At 29.7% G+C, this 26146-nt stretch overlaps 1 protein-coding gene across 1 annotated transcript; it reads right to left on the bottom strand.

The window, feature by feature from the left end:
• Positions 1-16199: 16199 nt before the first annotated feature.
• On the bottom strand, positions 16200-19247 carry SYP61 (syntaxin of plants 61). Its single transcript, XM_011029452.1, has 8 exons — positions 19126-19247; positions 18616-18685; positions 18338-18451; positions 17901-18014; positions 17435-17625; positions 16995-17085; positions 16764-16829; positions 16200-16660 (listed from the first exon to the last, which is right to left on the bottom strand). Exons 2-8 carry the CDS (start codon positions 18667-18669, stop codon positions 16550-16552), a joined length of 741 nt encoding a protein of 246 aa, XP_011027754.1. The 5' UTR covers positions 18670-18685; positions 19126-19247; the 3' UTR covers positions 16200-16549.
• Positions 19248-26146: the final 6899 nt, after the last annotated feature.

The raw sequence follows: 26146 nt of genomic DNA on the forward strand, positions 1-26146 counted from the left end.
AAAATGAGGAACAGTCCATGACTACTATACAATGATAAACTGCTAGGTGAAACTTAAATTTTTGGATGTCATACTTTACAGCTAAAATTTTCTTAAAAATAGAGTGGTAGTGAGTTTCTGACTCCTTGAATGACCCTCATACTTTACAGCTAAGATTTTCTTGAAAATGGAGTAGTAGTGAGTTTCTGACTCCTTGAATGACCCACTTTTGTAGCCACATATGTGTCGGTGACCATATTTATCTTCGAGGAGTATAACGCTTCAATACTTGTCACTGACATCAGTTTGAAGTATACGCTGCCTTATTAATGGAATGACTAAAGCAGTAAATTTTGTATGGTTGTCTTTAATTGTTTAACAGCTTGGGTCTGCTTTTCTGTCCAAGGGTCTACATCTTTCTTGAGCATGAGCTAAAGTGACCTCGTTATCTGTGCCACTCTAGGAATAAAAATTCTGAGGTATTGAACAATACTCAAAAACTATTGAACTTGCTTTCTTGTAAGGGGGCTATCTGGAAACTTTTAAAGTTCTCCAATTATATGGGTGCTAGGTGTATAAGCTCCATCTGCAAAGATCATGTTAATAAATTCAATTTTCTTTTGATAAATGAGCATCTTGCTTTCAGAAAGCATGATACCATGATGGTGAACAATCTCTGCAAATTGCTTTCATAAAATAGCATGTGACTTCTCATCTTTGAAGAAAAGTAACACATCATCAATGTATATTAAAGCTGATTGAAGTATAGGTTCAAATACTTTAATCATAGCCTTTTGAAATAATAAGGGTGCCACTTTAAAACCAAAAAGCATGACTCACCATTGATAATGATAGTCGAGATGCAAAAGCATGTTTTGTATCGGTCTTCAGGATAAATGCCAAGTTGCCAAAATCCAGCATTGAGATTAAACCTGGAGAAAACTTTGGCATTATGAAGGCATAAGAATAATATTATTGTATTTGGCAAAGGAAACTTATCATCTTGGAGGAAATGATTTAAGGGTTGATAATTAATGACCAGCATGAGCTTGCCTCGTTTTTGTTCAGACCTTTTATTAACATAAAAGGCTTAACAAGACCATTGTGTGTCTGTAGGTTCAATTAAATCTTGGGTCTGTAACTAGGCACATTCCTTTTGAGCTAGCATCTTGTGCTTAGGATTAATTCTTAAATGACTGATTTTCATGAGATTGATATCATTATTAAGCTTAAAAGGAAGCTTAATAAAAAACTGTGGATTTTGCCATAATGGATATGAACATTTAGCAAGGAATTCTTGATGAGAGTTTGAGCATGAGTATTAGATTATTTGAGCTTTGATAAGGGCAATATGCTTTGTGAGAGAGGGTTGGATTTCATAAAGTGAAGGGCTAATTGTACATAGAAAAAAATATGCTTTATACTGAATACCACGAGGAAGGGTTCTGTGTTTTGTAAGAGAGGGTTGGATTTCATAGAGTGAAGGGCTAATTGTACATAGAAAAAAATATGCTTTATACTGAATACCACGAGGAAGGGTTCTAAAATTGGATTTGAAGTAAACATCAAACCCAATAACTAAATCTTTTTCGGGTAAAGGAGAACTAAGGATTTGGATTTTGATTAAACATTGGGGCAGGATTTGTATGGTAATAGGCTTTTTAGTTTTGAATTGGATGCAGAAAACTTGATTATCAGTGGCTTGAAAGTATTTTTTTATGGGTTATCCAACAATGAGATGGAAGAACTTTAAGGTTAAGAATGGTTCTATAGGCTCCTGTGTTAAATAAAGTTATAGCTTTGATGAGCTTAGTATATGTGGATGTAAGAATGGTAAAAGGGGCTAATGGTATTGGATATGAATGGGAAACTATAGGTTGGGTTTAATAAAGTTCATAAATTTCATCATCAAAACTTTTATCTGCCACAACAACTATGGTATTAGGAGTGAATTCATCTATGAGTAAAAATAAGGATTCAAGTTCATCATCATCATGATTGAACTTTGTATTTTGGACTAGAAAATCAATTAACTTCAATGACTGAGCCTTTTTTTTGTGGACAGGTTTTTGCAAAGTGGCATTTGCATTTATAGATGAAGTATCTGTTGGAACTGAGAGTGAAATGCTTGGGTTGTCTAGTGTGTTGGTGTTTGAAGAACTTCTATTTTTTCTGACGACCATTAAAAGAAGATCAATCAATTTTTTTAAAATGCTTCTTTTTTTATAGAACACTTGCAATGACCATTGTCTGGGCATTTAATCAGCAAATGTGGTCGTTTACAAGCTTAGAGCATATTTTTATCAGGCTATAATATCTTGGTAAAATATTTGTGTTGATCACATATTTTGTTGAGTGCTTCTAACACCTGATGAAATATGGTGCCGAGAGATTGGTTATCAATAAATTTTTTTCTGGTTTTGAATAATCTAAAAGTTTCATCAGCCAGGTCTCTAGGTATGGATGCCAAAGAGGCATGCTTGAGACTTGGGTCATTGGGGCTAAAAAGAATATTGTATCGGTGGCACATTTTTTAAGAGAGAATATTGTATCGGCGGCATATTTTTTTAAAATGTCTTTCCAAATCAAGGTCATTGGGGATAAAAAGAATATTGTATCAGCGACATATTTTTTTAAAATGTCTTTCCAAATCAGATCTTAAATAGCAGCAACACTTCATTTTAAAGTATTCATATCGTGTTATTTCCTTATCATTTAAAGCTTCCTTAAGAAATTCATAATAAAGCCAGCCCAAAGCTTCAAAAAGAGATGCACTATTTACAAATTACATTTTCTTATAATCATCTTGGCTATTCACAAATTACATTTTCTTATAATCATCTTGGGCATGTACCAATCCCATAAGATGCCAGAGAAGTTTGCATAGAATTGTTGTAATGCATCCCTGAGGGTTGCGCCGTCCTTGAGCATATAGCTAGTTAGCCATGAATGAAATTCAAGGATTCTATATTGTAAAAGAACCATCGGTACGTAGAGAATAGATATGAGGTTGATAATGGCGAGGATTGAGATTTACTTTATCATCACTGCTAACTGGTTCATCCACACTAACCCTTGTGATAGAGGTCAGAATGGGCTCTTGCTGAGTTCGTGATAATTAAGGATCTGATATTTGTGCTGGAGGAGGATTATCAATTAGTAATGGTGGCATATAACAAGTGTCAGAATCATCATCTCTAGTAAAAAAGTCTTTAGAGGTTACAAGAGTTTCTTCATTAGGAGTCTTTTCTTTAGATGTATTGGCAAGAGGTTCTTGGGTAAGAATTTTAAAAATAGTCTGTTGGGACTAAGTAGTAAGAAAAGAATGAATATGGTTAGAAAGTTGGTTTGACTAAATCATAAGTTGATAAGGGTTCTGGGAGTCTTAAAAGGGGTCATTAAGTTTATGCTTTTTAGATTTAAAAGAGTTAGAGGATGAGGAAATGATAAGGGCTGGTGATTTAGGCTTTTTAGAAATGGTTGGCACTGGGTTTTTCCATTTATCTCTTTTGGAAATGGGTTTGAAAAGTTTTTCTGTGTTTGGGTTTCCAAATAATTGAGGAGTGGTAGGTGGAGGTTGTGGGTTGTATGGAGGGGAATGTTTAGCCTAATAAGGGTTTGGATAATAAGACGTCGTTCTGGATGATGGAGGTTGAGGAAATTGTAAAGGCTTAGATTTTAATTTGGCTAATTCAACCTAAAGAGACTTGAGTTGTATTTTGAGAGACCGAATCTCGTGTTCCTTCTGAGGGTCTACATGTCTGCCATTAGAAACTTGAATGAGTAAATACTCATGGATAGTGGAGATCGTTTGTTGAATTTCAGCACATAATTGTTCAAGGTGTAGAATTCGAGAATTAATAAAGACTGTCATCATTTTTAGATTAGTTTGAACCAAGTTAACCTTAGATTCAATTCTATGAAGAACAAAATTTTGAGCGATGACATTTTAACTTTGCCAATTGAAAACTGCTTCGACTTGAGTGACTTATTTAGGGCGGTCATCAGCATTTACGCTTTAAGGGTTGTGAACTTGTGGAAGAGTACGAACCTTGTCTTTGACCTGTTCTTATAAAGTAGAAAAATCATCATCATAAGATCTTGTAGGTTGATACATGAAAATTATGGGGACTTATTCTAAAGACGCCCAAGAGGGAAGAGTATATTTGACAAGATAGTCAAATTTTTTAGAGGATTGTCCCAAAAGTATCAATTATTCTGTCTCCTTGATTATATCAGGCTTTCAACTTCTTACTAGAAGATTTTTTTTTTGCTTGGAGGAGTCAACATCCATGTCTAAATTACAACAACTATCATAATTGCAAGTGTCTAAAAAAACATGGTTGTCCTAATCCAAAAAATAGACGAGAAGGTCATCTATAGAGAAGGACTCTACAGGTACTAGGAGAGGATCTTGAGCAAGTTATACCATTGAGATGGAGGAGGAAAAGATCCCTAGTGGAAGATTCTTCCTTTTTGAAGATGATTTCAACAATATTATCAGCTTTTTTCATGAACTCAGGTTCTGTAGATTATATAGGGGCAAAGTTTTTATGTAGCTTTTCATAATTGTAATCTAAGAAGAGGAAAGTAACTTTTATAAGTCCTCTTTCAGGATTTGTCGTGGGACATAAGTACAGGTGGCTCTTTGAGGGGTATCAATAATAATAAGCAAAACATCACTAGTAACAGGAAGTACTAAATTAAACTCGATAGGCCATTTGATTAATGGAGAATGGCTTAATAAGTATCTAAAAAACTCGATAGGCCATTTGATAATGGAGAATGGCTTAATAAGTATCTAAAACTTGATCAGCACCAGTGATCTATAATTGGACTTTCAAAAAGTGATAAAGTTGAGGATCATCTAATGCCATATTAAAGTTGGGATAAAGAGTAACAAACTTGATCAGCACCAGTGATCTATAATTGGACTTTTAAAAAGTGATAACTACCTTGCTATAATTGAGTATGGTTTCAAGAGATCCAATACATACATGTTGATACTCTAGATATCTAGTATCTAGAAGAGTTAATCTTACTGTAACAGGTAAACCTTTAAGACCATGATAAGACAAGGCTAGCCTGATGGCACCAAAATAAATATATGTATAGCCTTGAGAAATTCATTGGCCTAGAAATTCAGGTAGAATTTTAAAAGTAACAAATTGTTCTTAAGAAGTAGTAGGAATTTTATGTTGGTAAAAAAAAGAAGCTTGAACATATTCTTTTGCCACATGAAAAGGTTGTTTAATAAGGGTTTTAATACTACGGATAACAAAAGGAGACTTTTTGGAAAAAGCATGATAAGGATTGACCAGAGAAAGATCTGTTTCATAGATTTTTTATGTATCATCTAAGAGATTAACTTCAAAGATCTGTTTCATAGAGTTTTTATGTATCATCTAAGAGATTAACTTCATAAAGATAGTCAAGTTTAGTAGATGTAGACTAGTGAATGCAAGGGAAAGGGGGAAGATGGAAGGAGCAAGAGGAGGTCAGAAGAGAAGAGGGAGAAGATGAAGATGAAGATATAGAAAAAGAGGTCATGGTCACCCACAAACCAGAGGAAGCTCTGATACCACAATTATGAGATAAAATAAACATAAATTTTAAACTCGATCTGATTTAACTCGTAACAAATCTTAGAAAGTCCTTTTAATGTATAAAGATTATTTATTTGATTCTCTAAATAACTTTTTTTTTTCCAATTAAGTCTTTAAAATTTCATATTTTTCTCAATTGAATTCTTACATTCATATTTATTGATCAATGAATGTTTTTCAAATTATTTGTAATTTATTTAAACAAAAGATTGAAGTATTCAAGTTAGTGTCTATGAGAATTTATTTCAAATTATAATTTATTTACATTCATATTTATTGGTTAACGAAATATACACCCTTTATTGACTTTTCTAGTTTCAAGTATTGAAATTAGTGCCTACGAGAATTTATAAAATTTCTCCAGATACACTATCTTTATATGGATAAAAAAAATTATTCTTGGTCAACAAGTAGGTTGGTCAAGAATACCTCATACATAGAATGAAAAAGAAAACCAACAAGGTTTTTTTTTTTTTATGCGTGGTGCGTTTTCGCTACTAAACTCAGAAGTTTTTTAAGCTCTTATTTGGTATTATATCCAATATGTCAATTTAGTCATTATATTGTTAATTAAGTTAATCAAACCATATATTATATGATTGGTTGCAGTGAAACAAGGCAATCAGCAATATTTTGAAAGTTGATGGCCTAACCAAGGATACAAAAACTCATGCACGCATGTTTGCTTGTTTATTTATTTGTTTTTTAAGAACAAAGAACATGCTATTTTTTTTTATATTGTGATAGCGGTTATTTTTAAAGTATTTTTTGTTTGAAAATGCATCAAAATAATGATATCAGCACATCAAAATAATTTTAAAACATAAAAAAAAATTTAAGCAAAAAACATTTTAAGCAATTTTTTTTTTCAAATTTGCCTAACTCTATTTGGAATGCAAATACCAATGAGACCTTAATCAACGACATGCCACTACTATGATAGCCTACCTATCATTTTTTGTATTAATTTTTAGTTATCTTTGGTCACTCAAAAATTAGTATTCTAGTTTTGGAATCCTATAAATCCATTTTAAACTTGTTTTCACATGTACATACCTAAAAAAACCCTCAAAACCTAAAACAAATATATTTTCAACTATAAAAAAATCTCTAATATCTTTAAAAAATACAAATTAAATGAATTCAAAAATCTTTTAATGACCTTAATCTATTTTTTTCTGCTTGGTTAATACGAAACAATACCTATTTTGATCTCTTTTTGAAAAGACAAACATATTAACACTAAAATTAGCTTTTTGGTAATTGAATACTGGTATCTAAGAATTATTTTTTAGTCACTTCAGTCACTTGAAAATCAGTATTTTAGTTTTGGAATCCTATAAATCCATTTTAAACTTTAGTTTTGGAATCCTATAAATCCATTTTAAACTTGTTTTCTTATGTACATACCTAAAAAAACCCTTAAAGCCTAAAATAAATCCATTTTCAATTCTAAAACAACTTCTAATCTCTTTAAAAAATACAAATTAAATGAATTCAAAAATCTTTTAACGACCTCAATCTACTTTTTTTGACATGGTTAATACAAAACAACACTTATATTGATCTCTTCTTGAAAAGACAAATACATTGACACTAAAATTAGCCTTTTGGTAATTGAATACCGACATCTAAGCATCATTATTCAGTCATCTTTGTTCACTCAAAAATTAGTATTCCAGTTTTGGAATTCTATAAATCCATTTTAAACTTGTTTTCACATGTACATACCTTAAAAAAACCCTCAAAACCTAAAACAAATCCATTTTCAACTCTAAAACAACTTTAATCTCTTTAAAAAAAATACAAATTAAACAAATTCTAACATCTTTTAATAACCTCAATCTACTTTTCTCGACATGGTTAATAGAAGACAAACACATTGACGCTAAAATAAGCCTTTTGATAATTGAAATCTAACATCTAAGCATCATTTTTCAGTCATCTTTGTCACTCGAAAATTAGTGTTCTAGTTTTGAAATCCTATAAATCCATTTTAAACTTGTTTTCACATGAACATACCTAAAAAAACCATCAAAACCTAAAACAAATCCATTTTCAACTCTAAAACAACTTCTAATCTCTTTAAAAAAAATACAAATTAAACGAATCCAAAAATATTTTAATGACCTCAATCTACTATTTTCTGCATGGTTAATAGGAAACAACACATGTATTGATCTCTTCTTAAAAAGACAAACATATTAACACTAAAATTAGCCTTTTGGTAATTGAATACTGGTATCTAAGCATTATTTTTCAGTCATCTTTAGTCACTCAAAAATCAGTATTTTAGTTTTGGAATCCTATAAATCCATTTTAATTTTTATTTCACATGTAGATACCTAAAAAAACCCTCAAAACCTATAACAAATCCATTTTCAACTCTAAAACAACCTCTAAGCTCTTTAAAAAATATATAAATTTAATGAATCCAAAAATCTTTTAATGATCTTAATCTACTTTTTTTTGACATGGTCAATAGGAATCAACACTTTTATTGATCTCTTCTTAAAAAGATAAATACAATAACATTAACATTAGCCTTTTGGTAATTGAATACTGGCATCTAAGTATTATTTTTAAGTCATCTTTGGTCACTTGGAAATCAGTATTCTAGTTTTGGAATCCTTTAAACTCATTTTAAACTTGTTTTCACATATACATACCTAAAAAAATCTCAAAACCTATAATAAATCCATTTTCAACTCTAAAACAACCTTTAATCTCTTTAAAAAATACAAATTAAATGAATACAAAAATATTTTCATGATCTCAATCTACTTTTTTTGTCATGGTTAAAAGAAAACAACACTTATATTGATCTCTTCTTGAAAAGAAAAACATATTGACACTAAAATTAGCCTTTTGGTAAATTATATATTTACATCTAAGCATTTTCTCTTTTCTCAATATTTTTCAACAACATACTCTCTTCTCTTTTAATCTTCAAAGACTGAAATGTGAAAAAAATAAATAAAATTTGAGATCCAAATATGAAATGCTGAAACAATAAGGACTGAAAAATAGATAAGATGAAACTTTAGAAAGAAAATTTAAGTTTGAGTGCCAATACCCAAAACATCTATTTTTTTTTATTAATTTTGGTTCTTTTTTAATTATTTTAATTATAAATAATTTTTTCATTCATAAAAAAATGATTTTTAATTCACCATCAAAATATTTCTCAAGAGAGAATGCAAATTGGAATAAATGTCAGCATAAAAAATCATGCTAATTTAATTAACTTGGAAGGATGAAATTGCAATTTAAAAATTTTGGTGACTAAAATGAAAAACAATTGCATTATTCATATGAATAATGTAATGTGTCCATCTTGGTAAGGAGTAACAGTGCAAATAATATTAATAAATATTTTGTATTCTATTATTATTTCAACTAGAATGGTAGTGGCCAAGTAATTCAATTAGTAATTCAAAAAAAAAAATTAGTGAAAAATGATGTTAAAGCACCGTAAGAAAAAAAACAATTTAGTGAAAAATGATGTTAAAGCACCGTAAATGTATTTTAAAGAAGTAAAAAAAAATTCATGATTGAGGTGAAAACCCAATTAAGTTTATTGAGCTAATATTATTTAATTAGAAGATAAAAAAAAAGGTAACAATAGTAAATGGATTGAATTAAACAATCAAAAAAGAAGTTATCATGATATATAGCTTGAATAAAAAAGAATGTTTGTCAAAAGAAAAGAAAAAAGTATGAAGCTCAGTTCCTAGCTAACCTATCATAAAAGGAAGAAAATGAAAAAAAAATGATTCAAATCAATTCAAGTTAGCATGTCAAATCTCCAATCTAGGTCAGGAAGTTTGGATAACTTAGTAGAAAGTGAATAAAGAAATAAAAAAGCTCAATCTCCAACAAATTCAATGTAAAATGATGAAATTAAAAAAATAAATTAATAAAAAGGATATAAAAAAACTCCAACAAACTTGGATAAGCCTACCACACCTTGCAACTTAAATCATATCAATGAGATAGCTCAATAGAAAGAAAAATGGGAAAAACTACAAAACTCAACTGTAAAACCAATCAAATATTGAAGGTTGAAATAAAAAATTAAAAAAAATAACTCCAAAAATAGATTCGAGTCAACTCAAGTTGACCAACCAAACATGTAACTCAAATTATGATATTATGATATCATGATAACCTTATAAAAATTAAATTAGAGTAAATTATGATGCCCAATTTTTTTTTAAAAAAAGGAGTAATGAGATAGAATTTCAAAAACAAAATTAGTGTAAAAAAAGAAAAAAAGAACTATGACAACTTGGTTTAACTTTTTAAACTTGTGACTCGGGTTATGAGACTAGGATCATCATATTGGAAAAACCACAATGTCTAATTCCTAAACAATCCAATGAATAATGATAAAATTGAAAAAAAAATTATTTTGATAAAAGGACATACAAAAAATAATAATTAAAAGAATAATGAACAACTTTGAAATAAAAAAAATTGAAAGGAAAAATTGAAAGGATGACTTCTAATTTTTTGATGAACAACTTTGAAATAAAAAAAAATTGAAAGGATGACTTCTAATTTTTTTTATTAAAGGAGGAAAATGAAAAAAAAATTATAAAATGATAAAAAAGAGGAACAAATCAAAAAAGAAAAAAGAAATGGGAACAAATCTAAAAAGAAAAAAGAAATGAGAGGACAACTTACAATATTAGATTGTAACATTAAATTTAAAAAAAAAACCTACAAAAGGATCCAACACAAAAATTAGCAAAAAAATAAAAATAAAGAAAAATAAGAATCAAATTTGAAATCAAAACAAAATAAGAGGACAACTAACAATTTTAGATAAATCAATATGAATTTTAAGAAGATAAAAAAGAAAAGATAAAAGAAAACAAGAAATAGTCATTAAAACCACACCATCACTCTTTATGATACATGCATCATCTCAAATGAAAGAAGATGTCATGGTACTTTCAATGCAATAATGAAATGCAAAGTTTGGACGTTAGAGGAAGTTATAAGTGTTGTCAAAACTCCATGGCTTCCCACACTTACTGGGATGTGCACCGCACATACTAACCTATTTTGACTTTCTCGCAACTTTAAGTTTTTATATTCTTTTTAGTTTTAATTTTATTCCTTTAAGATTTAATTATTTTAAATCAATCGATTTGTTTTTTATGTTGTAATTTAACAAGCACCATAAAATTTTTTGGATATTGTAAGACCCCCAAACAAGGCCACTGAAATAAACTAGCAAGTAAAGTTCAAATAAAATTAATGTGAAGGGACCAAATTGAACAAAAAATAAGTTAAGGGATCAAAATTAAAAAGATTACATGAACTTCCTGTTAACTATGCAAATCAATTTTTGATATTGTTAAAGAAAAAAAACTAAATATTTATTTAAGATTTAAATTTGGTCCGAAAGCTCTAATTATTTTAAACTAATGAAATGAAATTTTGTTGTGTTTTTGTTTTTCAAAGTAGCATGGTAGAAAGAAAAAAAAAGGGGGGAGGGGGGGTGAATAACACAACTCAAAATTTATTTAAAAAAATAGTACAATTTAGTGAGGTGATAAAACATCCAACTCTTAAAAAAATTACAATTTTAAAAGCTAGTTTAAAATTTGAATTTAAAAATAAATCAAACTCTATTTTTATACAAATTCTACAATAAAAGAGTAAGTCTATATTTTTATACAAACTCCACTTGTAAAAAGAGTTATGTTTTTGGTGTAAAATTAAAAGAGTTTTAACATAAGATATAAAATATGATGAAAACTGTTTTGAAAGGAGAAAAAAATTACATGTTTTAATTATGAAAAAAATATTTTTATTAATCATTGATAAATACTTTTTTCATTAGAAAGATAGATACAAATGATTTCATCTTAATTATAAAAAAAAAACATGTAATTTTTCTCTCATTTCAAAAAAGTTTTAATAATAATGTCGCCCTCCTTTAATTTTACACCAAAAGCATAACTCTTTTTACTTGTAGAGTTTGTACATATAAGAATACAACACTTATTCTTGTATGAAAATAGAGTTAATTTATTTTTAAATGAAAAAATAACATGCTATTTTGAAAATAAAAAAACTTGAATTTTTTATCAAATCGATACAAAACAATTTTTTGGAAACTAAATAAATCATCAAAATTAATCACAAATCAAAGCCATATAGTTAAAGGGCCGAATAAAAAAATAAAAAACCAAAGCATAAAAAATTCAAAGAACTAAAAGAAAGAAAGAAAGAAAACCTTTGCCAATAAACAATATATATTTCTCATAACAAGTCACCGTCTAATCTCCTTCAGGAATATGTTAATGTTGCTCTATTCTTTCTGTGATCCGTCCCCTTTTCTATGCAATGAAAGTTTTGAGTTCCATTTTCTAAAATCCAAGATCATGCTATCTAAGTAACCCTCCACCCCAAGTTACATTCAATTAGCGTGACATGATCATGGTTTTGTTTGAGTTGCATGCATGTTTCATTTTTTTCACTGTTCTTTCTAATTAATTAGAGCTCTCTCTCTCTCTCTATATATATATAAGCCTAGCAAGCTACAAGTCTTTCTAATTAATTAGAGTCTCTCTCTCTCTCTCTCTATATATATATATATATGTATGCATGCATGCATGTATGTATGCATGTATGCATGTATGTATGTATACGTGCGTGTATACAACTATCTAATGAAAATCAATTGGGACCGCGTTTGTTCTTCTCATGAACACCTCCCCTTGAGCAAGAAGGTGTACTGGCAATTTCTTACAAATGACTATCAATATCTTGGTATGCATGCGCACATTTCAACGTTGACAAGACACTTTATTGGTCAATTATGGAAGAAACCACCCGCCGACTCTCCCTTTACTGTGCCAAGGAGGGGGGGAAATAAAGGCCACCCAAGTTTCTTTTCGAGGAGGGTAATAAAGAGAGAGATAAGCAGGGTAAGAAAGGCATAATTAAAGGGCACGTCCACTACCATCCACCATATTCTTATCTTCATGGCTATAAAACTTTAAAAGGTGCCTCATCACAGTAACACCGATAAACTGTTGACAATTAGCATCTTATGTCAATTATTCTGGTCGGTCTCTCTGATCACTATAAGACACTAGTAATTTCAAAATTTACTAGGAAAAAAGATCAAAAGGGAAATAATCTGTAATGATTATGTTGATGAGAGTTTCTTGATTTTCTCTAGCACGCCTACCCATACATCAGATCACAGTAATTCATCAGATAAACGAAACGTATGAAAATTGCCTTCTGATAATATTTCATGGTTAAGATGAGTATGTCTCCGTGTTTCTTTACAGATTCTAGTTTTACGTGCATTTCACTTGGAAAAAGAGAAGTGACGAGCAAACAGTTTTCCAGGCAATAAAAAGCTGTTGGATTTGTTTGCTGGAAGGGGTAGCCCTCTTCAGATTCAGGAAGCTGGACAAATTTCTTCCCTTTCACAGTAAATCATGGAAAAATGATCAATGACATAAGCCAACTTGAACCGACAAGGCATGGTATTTATTCTCAAAGCTCCAGACAAGTTAACATGTTCCATTTTCTGCCAGAGGTTTCGAACTCCCCTTTTCAATCAGAGGAGATATGACGTCGCAGAGAGAAAGGGAGTGGGAAGCACTGAGATCCTCGTTGTCCTCTCTGGGCATGCGTGTGCCTAAACCTGCTGTGACTGCGTGTGATTTTTTGCAGGATTTTTTCGCCATGCAAAATTTGACTTGGTTGGCTGCTAAAAATGCAATTGAAATTTTGTACATCTAATATGATGAAACCTTCAACAATTATTGTTAATTGGCAAACCTTTCTCTTCCAGGTTCTGGATACAGAGATCAATCATTCTTAATATACACACTCCCTATTTGATTTTATTCCTATAAAGAGAACCTCAATTTATGGTAATTGTTTATAAATCAAGCATTCGAAGCCAGAACCAATCTGAAAATAAGATGCCATGTGGAAAGAAAAAAGCAAGAGGAAGGCTTCTCACAGACAGGGAGACCTTCAATGAAATAGAAGTTTTGTAAAAGATTATAATCCACTGGACAATTACACTACTATGATTTTGCTGCATTTCCATCTTCTATGGTTGAATGTTTGTAGTGGAAAATGCCACCAAGTCCTCGTCCCCTTGCAAGCTTAATCTCAATTTCTTCTAGTTCTTGTTGCCAAGTCTTCATCTCTTTGCCCCATTGCATAAAACAACGTGAAAAACAGCGTCCATGAATTGGGAATAATTAGAATAAATGCCAATTATCAATTTCATAAGATGCTGTGAGATGTGACTGCTGTAAAGTATTAGCTATTCGATGGTGCGTTCCTGATTACCAAGCGTTATCATAAAAATGCAATGTCATCATGACAAGTGAAAAGCAGACACTTTTAATGCAGTTTATAGTACGGCAAGGTATTTTAAAGTTTTTTTTTTAAGAAATGAATTAAAAATAATATTTTTGTAGTTTTTAAAATTAATTTTAAAAAAATCCTTTTTTTTTTTTTTTGCAAAACACAGCAACGCAACAGAAACAGACAACCCTTAAAGCCATCAAGTGTCCCTCAACTTTTTATCAGCCAGTGGAAAGTCTGCTGTCAACTAAACTTTATCATCAGCAGATATTCATGGAGATATCTAGGATTTACTCATTACAGGCTGTTGTTCGATACAGTTTTTCATGCAACAGATCATTGTCTTGAGCATGTGAAGCTGCGGAAATATTTATTACCTTCTGCTATTTTCAATCCTCATGCCCTTCCTGTGTAATAAAAAAATGAATCAGAGAATGAGCATCATAGGAATCGATTCTGCCAGGAACTGGAAAAGTTGAAGGAGTCGCACAGTTCCATTCTTGATTATTCAAACACTATTATTTCACGACTTTTATATTAATTGATCGAAGGATCATTTCAGCTCTTCTCTGGAAAGTGGTTCACAGGTGCCCCCTGCTGTCATCTGGCCACCACGTGTACTCACTGGCTCTTATCTTCAAGGAAATGATAGCACCAAAACCACAAGCAACAACCAAAAATAACCTATATCATGGGACATACAGTGCCTTGCTAATTGGATTGGAACAGCCGATCTGTGTAGGGCATATTCTGGAAGATTGCAGATCAAGCCAAGATACTCTTCCACTACTGATGACTAACAAAGGCCTCTCCGCTTGCAAAATTGAGTTCATATACATTTGCATGCAATCACCCTCCCAATCTCTCCAGATTTAAGTGATGCAAAAGTGTTTCATGTATATTTTACACTCACCGAGAAGAAAAAACAGCTTGCCTTTAAAAATTTATTCGATAAATATATCATTTCAATAATTTTAGTTAATTTTAACCATTTTGTTATTTCCTTCTTTTTTATTTAATTTCTGTGTAAAAAAAAAACATTGAAAACCATACAAAATATAAAAATAAAAAAAATAAAAATAAATAATTATATAACAGGGTTGAAATTGAACCAATAATTAATCACGAGAAAAATAAAGTTTAGGAATAATTTTTGGGCCACAATTAAGGATTCGATTGAAAAGAAATAGAAGAAAAGGAGCTTATTTTGGGCCACAATTAAGGATTCTATTGAAAAGAAATAGAAGAAAAGGAGCTTAATTTGATCTTAATTTGGATAAGATTATAAAAATGGAAGAGCCAAGGATGGATTTAAAACAATTGATCAAATTAAGAAGTCAATTAAGAACCTATTTAAAGAGGAAATTCAAAATTGTGAGTTAAATTGATTAAAATTGCATAATTTTGGGAACCCAAAATGAATTTGCAACATGTTCGTAAAACTAAAGGTCTAAATTGATTCAATCAGGGATATAATTGAATAATATAGTTTTTTTCAAAGAATAATGGCCAAAATTAACACATAAAAATCATGTAGTTTTTTTCATTTCCACTATTCATGAAGAACGGAAAAGTTCATTCTAGTCCTCACTGGTTAGGTTTATTCATATTTGGTCTCAATTATTTTAGTTTTCTTTTTTTTTTTCAGTCTGAAACTTCATAAAAAAAAGTTAACTCAGTGTCAATGTATTATTGATCTTTTCAACAAGAGTTCAAATACTCGAAAAAGTAAAGAGTAAATTGAGACCCTGTAGAGTTCTTTTTTTTTTTTAATTACAAATTGTTTTTCATTGTTTTAGCGATAAAGATTGTTTTAAGGTTGGGAAAGAGTTTATTTAGATTTCTAAGATGTTTTTAGAGTGTTTTAAAATAATACCATGTTAAAATTTGATTTTTTAGAGTTAATTTTGCTTTTCCAGCCACCACCAAGAATGATTAAAATTGTTGTCTACGTAATCCACCATTTTATACAATGGTAATAGTAATTAAAACTCGAATAGTTGTTTTCATATTATGCATAAGGCCAGGAATCATATATACTTAACCTCCAAGATAACCATTGAGAATTATATAAAATATAAATAAAAACCGAAATAAAATATTTACATTTTTATTTGTCTCTCCCCTTTTGTTTTGAAGATCAAATTACTTTCGTTTTCGTCTTCAATTAGCTTTTTTTTTTTTTTTAATTCAGTGCTTACGCATCATCTTTCTATTCATCAGTTAATAAATTTCATGCACAATGCTGACATCCTTGAATCCTACCCAAGACATGGCAGGGGCACGTTGGCTAGTAGATACTAAAGCAATATAAGTTCATCGTGTAACAAATAGACTATAAGAACAAAAATCACATGTAAAGAAGGAAAGAGTCATAAAAACCTGCCATACATGGGTACTCAGAACTCAGAATTGTTCAAAAGAAAATCCCAACATGTTAAAAGCTGTTAAAAACTCCCAGCACTTCAGATTCTTACTTTGAGAAAGCATTTCAAGCCACCATCAATTCTTATGCATTCCCTTTTCCTTTTGCACCCGTATGCTTACTCCCATGACATCTGTATCTCTTATGTACGAACATCTCAGACCGGATTTTCTATGCATTAGGTCAAGAAGACCAGAACAAATAGGATGATGAACAAAACTACCAAGAACAATATCATCATAAGTTGCCCCTTTGCGCTGGCCTTCTTCATGACCATAGCCACTTTTTTCTGCAAGCAAATAAATAAATAATTAAACAAATAATAGGTTCTGTTTATCATCTCAAAGAGTGGAAAAGTGTTATTTGATACATTGCCACTGAAAGAAAATCACCTGAACAAAATCAAGTCGATTTGATGTAGTGTCCATTTCTGTATCCAAATCATCTATGATCCTTTCCTGAAGCAACAAGAACAATTTAAGACCCAAGAGCAAGCAAATATCAGCCTCAACTAGATTAGAGAGCTTCATAGTTGATTCCAAAGTTACAATCCTTGTACAAGCTTCTGGCAGACGAGCTAGGGAAAATGAACTACAAAGAACATCAACCTACAGAATCCTTACCTGTGCAAGTAGTTCTTCGTGTATGGTTAGGCCAACACCTCCAATTCTCTCCACACTTGCGCTAAGCTCATCCAACTCCTCATCCTGTTGCCTGCAACCACCAGTAATCAAAGAGTGCAAAGTAATTAAGAAATACATGAAAAACACAAAGACCTATCCTGATATCAAGCTACATCAAACCAATCCTACTGTTTTCAACCATGCCCAACTAACTCCATAAGTTGTCTACTCTAGGCTCTAGCTGTGGAAGCACCCCCTGACTTAATGAAGTAAAGGATTACATTAAGAAAACTAACACTACTTGCCCTTGTATCAGAATACACAAATATAAAAAAATAAATCATACAAGCAAACATCTATTGAAGCCTTCAATGCACTAATTACAAATTCATCATGAAGAATAAGAACATGGAAAGAGTTGGGGAGTTAAAACACTTTACTTTATAAGAAGCATTTGTCTATCTGATTCTGATTGTATAAAATCATCGTTATCTTGAGTATACTGATTGGATTTGTCGGTCTGTTGTGTATCAGGCATCCTCATTAATTCTCTGCGCATCCCATTCACACTAGCAGTTCCACTGAGATTCAACTCTTTTCCAGCTACTACTGCTTTCTTCACATTGCCCACCTAATAAAGGAATGCAATTTGTTAGGGAACTCATAAATGAAAGGGGAAACTACATCTTATAGCTTATTATCAATTACACTTCCAACTATTCACTACAAAAAATAAAACACGTGTATTAGAAAAACAATCCAGTTATGTAGATAATCACAGCAATGGAGGAAGTTTGTCATAGCATTTCTGGCAAATAAAAATGGGGAATACATTCACATTGCACAAACCTTTCAATTATAATACAGTTATTACCCTGAAAAGGAAAACAGCCATTCACATAGTACCTGAGTGCGAGCAGTGCTGGTCCATCTCCTCCGTTTTTCAAGTTCTGCTTCATCAATGCCATACCAAGAAGGATCTCTAGCTGCTACAGAAATTGCTTTGTCCAATTCATCCACCTTCCTATCAAGAAGAAAGCTTCAGCAGTTGCACACAGAAATCATATTGTTCAATTAAAGTCAAAAGCTCAAGCAAAAAACACATGTTGCTAGCTTAGTTGCCTGGAAGAATAATTATCGATTTTTTTAATTGGGAATTTATTTTATTGTTAATGAAGTTTTTCACCAGGTAAAAGGAACAGTCAAACAGATCAGCATCTCAGCTCATGATTCTACCCAAATTCATGTAGTTACAAAGTCTCTAAACCACATATCAAACCATAAAAAAGGACACTGATGTTCAACAAAAACAGCTCCAAGTACATAATGATAAATTTTAATACCTGCCACTCGATGCTCTCACAAGCAGCAAGCAGCTCCTTTGTAAGACGCACTAGCTCTCCCGAGTCAGAAGAAATCCGTTCCCATTGGTGAAATGAAGATTGCAACTTGTCAATCTAACAAACAGAGAGCCCCAAAAAATCATTACAACTACATATTAATAATTGCCACAACATAAAGAAGATCAAATTCATACACTCATCTGAAAAAAAAAAGGAAAAAAAAAAAAGAAAGCACTCATCTGGAAAAAAAAAGGAAAAAAAAAAAAGAAAGAGCTTACAGATTCTTGAATCTCCTCTTTCACAATATAAAACGGGTCTTGTGCTGACGACATCTTAGAATAGCTCGACCTGCATTAATATAACAAATTCAAATCAGCAAATGGTATACTAAACTAAGCTTCACTTTCTTTACAAGGAGCTTCAGATCAAATTATCTCATTAATTTCAAATACCAGGATCAGCATAAATGAATAAATCGGTAAAAACCTAGAACTAAAAAAAATTGAAGGCAATTTAAATTTAAATCTTAAACAGACTCAAAGGACACACTCCAATTCATAAGTTTGAATTGATAAATACAGATCTAAGTACTTCTAACCGTTACAACGGATATATTCAGCAAAGAAAGGAATCGACACTAGAAAACATTGAGACCCAGAAAATATTTATTTATAAAACTGCGAAATCTATAAACGTAAACAATAATCCAAGAAAAAAATAAAAACCCACCAAGGGTACGATTCGATTTAATTGAACTGAAAGATAATTCAATGGAAGTAACATCTAACCTGAGAGATCGAAGCGGTTTCCCAGAAGCTGAGTTTGGAGCGAGTTTCGACGATGGAAGGTAAGGGACGGACTGGCGTTAATTAAGGAAAGTTCTCTATTTTGGTTTTTGTTTTTTTTGGGCTGCAGCTGTGAAGATTTAGGACCCATGTTAAAATGGCTCAATGGGCCTGGTTTCACTGCCATTTCTCTCTCACACTGTGGGTAAGGAAAGTGCTTTTACAAAAAAAAAAAAATATTTAAATTAAAATTTTTTATGTTTTAATATGTTAATATCAAAAAAATTAAAAAAATATTATTTTAATATATTTACAAAAAAATAAAAAAGATAAAAACTATAAACTTAAATTTAATAATTTTCATGTTGCGACGTAAAGGGGTTATTTAAAAACAAAGATTTTGAGATCGCAATTCTACGATTTTGATGGATTGTGTGATCATACTGTTCCTCCAATTTCGAAGCTAAACGCAACAATCTGGATGTTCACACACTATTCCAACTATTTTTGGTGTAAAACTCTCTCTCTCTCTCTCTCTCTCACACACACACACACACACAGGCACTCACACCATGGATTTAAAGCCACTCGGTTTGGGATCCGACCCCAGCTTAAAACCTAGGCAGTGGGCTTTTTTGGGTGGGCTTGCAAGTCAATTTAATTTTTTATTAAAATAATATTATTTTTATTTTTTAAATTTAAAATAAATATTAATTTTTTAAAAAAATCAAATGACATGATTTTAGTTTTAGTTTTTTAAAATTGTTTTTAGAAAAAACTAAAATAATATAATTTTGGTAAAAATAAATTAAATGGCATGATTTTAGTTTTAGTTTTTTAAAGGCTTTTTTAGAAAACACTAAAATAATATAATTTTGGTAAAAATAATTTATTTTAAAATAAAATCCTATGAGCCTTCAAGATATAAAAGTTTTGTAACTATGCTTAATTTATGATAACTAAAATGATGAATGAAATTGAGTGTTGGTTATTAAGAAATTCTATGGCGTTCATGAAATAATTAATAATATCTTATTAATTATTTTTTAAATCTATTATTTAGTCATTCTTTCATCATTATAAAATTTATGGTAAACCATACACTTATTTAAATGATTTGTGAAGAAATATGAACAAGAGAAGGTAAGAATGCCTTGTATCGGGAGGAGTGAAAATAAAGGCAATAAGGCCGATGATAAAATAAGCAAGTAAAACACAAAGTTATGATAAAATATTGAAATCCTTCTTCTTCTTCTTTTCAAGGAAGAAACGTAAATCACTAATAATTTTTATAATATTTAGATGATTATGATATGTTATTAGATAATATATCTAATTTTCAAATATAAATTAATAAAATTTTGAATTGATAATAAATTAAATTATTTAATTCTATTTAATTATAATTATAATTATAATTTATATTTTAACCAACATCTTAAAAATCTAATGGCCACACACATTAAGAACCATTAGTTATAAGTAAAACTTAGATGATTTAAGCCTGTTTGAGAGTGTGGTTGCGGTTGCTTTTTAAAATGTTTTTCATGACGAAATGTATCAAAATAATTTTTTTATTTTCTAAAAATTATTTTTAAGATTAGTGCATCAAAACAATTCAAAAAATACAAAAAAAAATATTTTTTAGCAGAAAAAATTTAAATTTTTTAGGAATATGGATTGCATCGCATTCCTAAACATTCTTTTAATTAAGTATAACTTGATTAAAATATATTTTAGAAATTAAGGACTAGAATACAATTAATATAGAGATTATATTTCTAAACCTAGAAAACTCAAGTAAGGACTTGATTGAATTAATTTTTAAAATTATCCTAAATTAATATATGGATATTATTCAAGAGAAAAATTGATATTTTATTAATTTATAAGTCCTTTTAGATTTCTCTATAAATAATAAGTTATGCCTCTTATTTTGGATAGTTGTCTATTAGACAAAAAAACTACGTAAGTCATAAAATAAAGAGCTATTACTCTAGGCATAACAATCTCTCTCTTAAATAGAGATTTAATAGACTTCTCATTGATGGTTTGTGTCAATTACCGTTAGAGCCAGGACAATTGAACAGATTGTAGTTTGTGACAACTCAACCTCCAAAGAATTATTCAAAGCTGAAAAAGATTAGATTTTAAAGTAATAAATCCCTAAATAACTCTAGATGTAATATCCTACATCGACGGGTGAGAGTTTAGTAGCTAATCTTATTAGTAGTGCTGATTACTAACATGTTGTACATATTTTAGGATATCATGCTCAGAAATGGACTTGCATCACCAAGAACAAAACTATGAGAGTAATAAAACTCAAAGTAGACAATATATAACATGTTGGCCTTGGGTTAAATTTGATACCATATGTATCCCATGATTTTGTTTTTGGTAGCCCACAAACCCTAAAACGTGTTCTATAAAGTTAAATACTGATTGCATTAAATGATTTTTTATTGGCATTGACTAGAAATTAATTTTATATGTAAAAATAAGTATTTTTTCTAAAAGAATTTAGATTTTTCTCTCAATGATTTTTTGAAATCAAATAAAAAAACACAAACTTTGATCGATTATTGTTCAAATCAAATCAAATCTGAACGCGGTTTTATATCTAGCTGAAATCTAAATTTTATAACTAGATTCTGGTAGCTAGAAAAAGGGTGAAACACTGCCAACAACTACGCTAACCCCTAGCATGCTTGTCGCACACCAGTTAGGTGTGTCTTTTAATAGTGCTTATAACCCTAAATTGAACTATACTCATAGTGAGGTTTGGTTGCACAATTAAACTTCATTATCATCCATTTCTTCCTTTATTTGTTAAACGAGAGGACTTTCCTTTCATAGTGTTCTAGATACGTGCATTTTGCTTATTGACGAAGGTAAAACACTAACGGATTAAAAGTTTCCCTTCAGTGCTACTGATCAATATATAACACTACCTAAATACTATGATCGAAAACTTTTTATTCAAAATCTTCAATAACTTTTCAAATAAAAATAGAATGATCCACCCATTAGGATGAATCTGAGCAGAACTAAGATTGTAGTACCTTAGAACAGCTCTCACAAATTCCTTTACGGGAAACGAGTACCCAAACTCGTATATACATAAGGGCAATGATAATATTACCACCACCATATTTACTGGTGATCAAAGAAATATGATTACTAACTTTAGAGATGACCACTGTATAATCTTCAAGCTAACTAACATTCCTTTATCTGAAAACAAGAAGGTTTAAGGGTATAAATATCTTCTAAATTATCAAAGTAAGGGTTTAAAGTTTTTTACCTCTTAAGATAAACTCGTATAGATTCTATAGCATTAATTAACTTAAAATTCAAAAACAAATATTTTTGTTTCTTAAATTTAAAATCTTTTTAAGTAATTTAAAAATTTCTCATAAATATATTAACTTCATCATTGAAAAGTTTTTAAGTTCCTTCAATTAGTACTGTTTTTATAACTACTTAATTTTTTTCATAAGCATATAATTTTTTAGTCTAAAGAGAATCTCGTATCTAATATATTTATTAACCATTATCCCAAACACCGTACAATCTATTATTTATATATTATGAATTTTAGGAAATCATCACCAAATTATCCTTTTGTTTAAAACCAATTTCGGCTTCCATTGTGCAAATATTTATGGTTTGCGAATTCAAACGGGGGACCAACTAACTTATCGGCCGATGGGAACATTATTTATTTATTTATTTATTTTTGTTTGGTCGGCCGATGGAAACATTATTTATTTTTTTTTTGTTTGAGTATGAATTATAATTTGCTAAAAGACAGAAAAAAGACTAATACAAATCTCATTAATGGCTTTGTTCGCTGGACTTTCTTGTGATAACAATGTCTGTTGAATTTGCATGTGAAAACTAAAAAAGAAAAAAAGAAAAAAAAAGAGATGAAAAATAAGTGGTGATCCGGTGACTTGTCAGAAATTAAGAATGTCAAGTCGCGATCTTGAACGTGCTGATGAGAATGTGGCCCTGGCAGCCTCATTAACTCATCCTATTTTAGGCAAATACAGCTTGCCTCCCTTTCAGCGCTAGCCACTGCGTGCTGCTTTCTGCACATTTCTGATCCCTTTAGACGCATATTAATCCGCTGTGTGTAGCTTTCTCATCAATATGGCATGTGAAATATCACCACTTTACGGACTGGACATTATCACTATTAATTGCAGAGGGCCTAAAAGCAATGAGCACCTCACATTATGGAAGGAGAATAGCTAGTAGATGGCCAAATAGTTAGCTGGCAAGTTATTGCTCTTCTAATGATACCTTCTAGCAAGAAAATTAAAGAAAACTAAAAAAGTTGAAGGTTGACCACTATTTATATCAACAATAATGAACCTCAGGTTTTTTCCCCCTTTAATTGTATCATTTTACAGTTTAATCATATAAAATTAAAATTCAATTTAAAACACAGAGAGAATACATGGCTCATCTAGATTCATGATAGTTTTTATTTTGATTCAAAAATTTATTTAATTCATTTTTCAATCCACAAGTTAGAAAAATACAAAAAAAATTTACAGAAAAACAGCTAAAGAAAGAGAAAGTAGTTTGTTATCACGATATTAATAACAAAAATAGTTAAACTTTGTGTTAACATGTTTCATTCCATTATAAAAATTTGATAATGATGATATTTTCTGTAAACATATCTGAAAATAAAATTAAGTATCATTTTGACTTTTCAGTTTCGTTTCATTTTAGATTTTTTAGATTGTTATGGATTATTTTGATGTTAAGATGTGATTTAGAAAGATATTTATAATGTTTATTAGGTATTTTTAAATAAAAATTGGTTAAAAAATTATTTTTCAACCTTAAAAATCTGCCTCATAATTTTCTAACTATCACAACAAATACCAAAATCATAGTTATGAATGCATAATTTATCGCTGAAAGTAACTAATCACCTATTTTTTATTCTTTTAGTTGCATTCAAAAGGATTTTACTTTAACTGCAAGTATACTCTAGAACCTTTCGCCACATCCTTAATTTATTTATTTTAATGAAGTTGATTTACGTAGCAATATAATCAATAAAGATTATTATATCAACAAAAACATTTATACTATAAGTTATTTTTTTGCAATTTTTATAAGAAGAAATAGAATATGAGAAGCAATATCATAAATACTAAATTAAAAAAAGAGATCATAATAAATACCGAACTGAAAGGAGAGATGAGTAGTAGTAATTATATTTGAAAAAGAAAATAAAATGTATCATTCATCACACATTTTGGTGATAATTATATTTGGAAAAAAAAAATGTATCATTCATCACACATTTTGGTGAGTATTTGCAATAGCTAATGAAATATAATGCCAAGAGATTGGTTGTTAATTATCTCTTTTTTTATTTTGAATAATTTGAAAGATTTATCAGCCAAATCTCTTAAGTATGGATGTCAAAAAAACATGCTTGAGGCTTGAATCATTAAGACCAGAGAAAATATGATATCGACAACATATTTTTTAAAAATATATTTTAAAATTAGATCTTAAATAGAAACAATACTTTATCTTAAAATATTTATACTGTATTTTTTTAATCATTTAAAGCTTCTTCAAAAAATTTATAATGGAACCAGCCCAAAGTTTAGAAAAAATCACATCAAAATATTTATCAATATAACTTAATTAGTTTTCAGTATTCAAATTCATTTGTAATTGTGAAGCATATATAACAATATAACATGATGGCCCTTTTTTATTTTTTATTTTTCCTTTAAAACCATATATTCTCGCATTCAATTGTCCGTGTATTATTATTAGTTATATATGGTGATATCTTAGGTGCTTCATTTTATCTATAGTTAAAATATATATTTTTTGTATCATATATAAAATAACAGAAAATTAGTATATATCCCTGGATATTGTATACTTCATTCTTAAGAATTGCTGTATCACCATCTACCCGTGTATCAAACCCTAACTCTTTCCTTTAACCATGTCTGCATCTTTAACCACATGACTAAAAAAAGATAAATCATCAACCTGTCTCAATTCATGGCATTGATTTGTGAAATTGACAAAATGATAAAACTTTAATCATTTAAGTTAAAAGGAATTTCATTATAATTAAATATATAAAAACTCAAAAACAAATAATTAAATGACAGCTTGACCCACATTATAAATTAAAAGAGAGAAAAAATTACTGGGAAAATCCAGATTTGCACGACTCAAATTTGTCGGAAGATTTTCATTAAGTTGTTTGTTTTTAAAAATTAACAGCAAATGATTTTCACTTGACGATATTGAGGCTAAAAATAAAACACCTCGCAGCCAATAATAATAATAATGCGAATAAGAATCATGCAGCCGGATATAAATGTCAAAGCATGATTAGGCAAATTAAACCCGCCTGATTTATGACTTGGTCTAAACTTGTATCATTTATTTATTGAATGGGTTAATTTAAGTCAATTAAAATAATATGGTTTTATTTTAAAAAAAATGATATTGTTATAAATTTTTTAAAAAAAATTAAACCAAGTTTAGATTACATTAACCGGTTCATAGGTTAACTTGTCCAGTTATCTAATATTAACTAAGTTAACTCATTCTCAATTCTTTTGAAAGTTGATCTGGATTAAATCTAAGGTTAACTTTGTTAAAAAACAATCTCAATCTAAAAGTTTAAGTGTTTTTATAAGGTTTCAAAATATAATTTATATTATTTTCTAACACATCCTTTCAAGTGAAAACTCTTTAAAGTTGAAACTTATACATATTCACATTATCCTGTACTTAATTTTTATCTCATAAATAAAAATAGTGAAATTCAAACTCATGATCGTTTGACCATCAATGCTCTGATACTACATTAAAAAACTGTTTTAATAAAAAAACTTAAACTTTTAGATAAGATCTTAATATATAATTTATATTATTGTTTATAAGATCTTATATTAAAGAACTGTTTTAATAAAAAAACTTAAATTTATAAGATCTTAATATATAATTTATATTA

This window comes from Populus euphratica, unplaced genomic scaffold (genome assembly GCF_000495115.2).
Source record: "Populus euphratica unplaced genomic scaffold, PopEup_1.0 scaffold15.1, whole genome shotgun sequence".
In the NCBI taxonomy this organism is placed as follows: Eukaryota; Viridiplantae; Streptophyta; class Magnoliopsida; order Malpighiales; family Salicaceae; genus Populus; species Populus euphratica.

Bases quoted from the DNA above. Each gene is read 5' to 3' on its own strand.
- SYP61 (XM_011029452.1), bottom strand. From the start codon at position 18,669: ATGTCGTCAGCACAAGACCCGTTTTATATTGTGAAAGAGGAGATTCAA. The intron at 18,452-18,615 runs GTAAGCTCTTTC...TCTGTTTGTTAG, and splicing joins AAGAGGAGATTCAAGAATCT to ATTGACAAGTTGCAATCTTC. The intron at 17,626-17,900 runs GTACTATGTGAA...TTCCTTTATTAG, and splicing joins CCAGCACTGCTCGCACTCAG to GTGGGCAATGTGAAGAAAGC.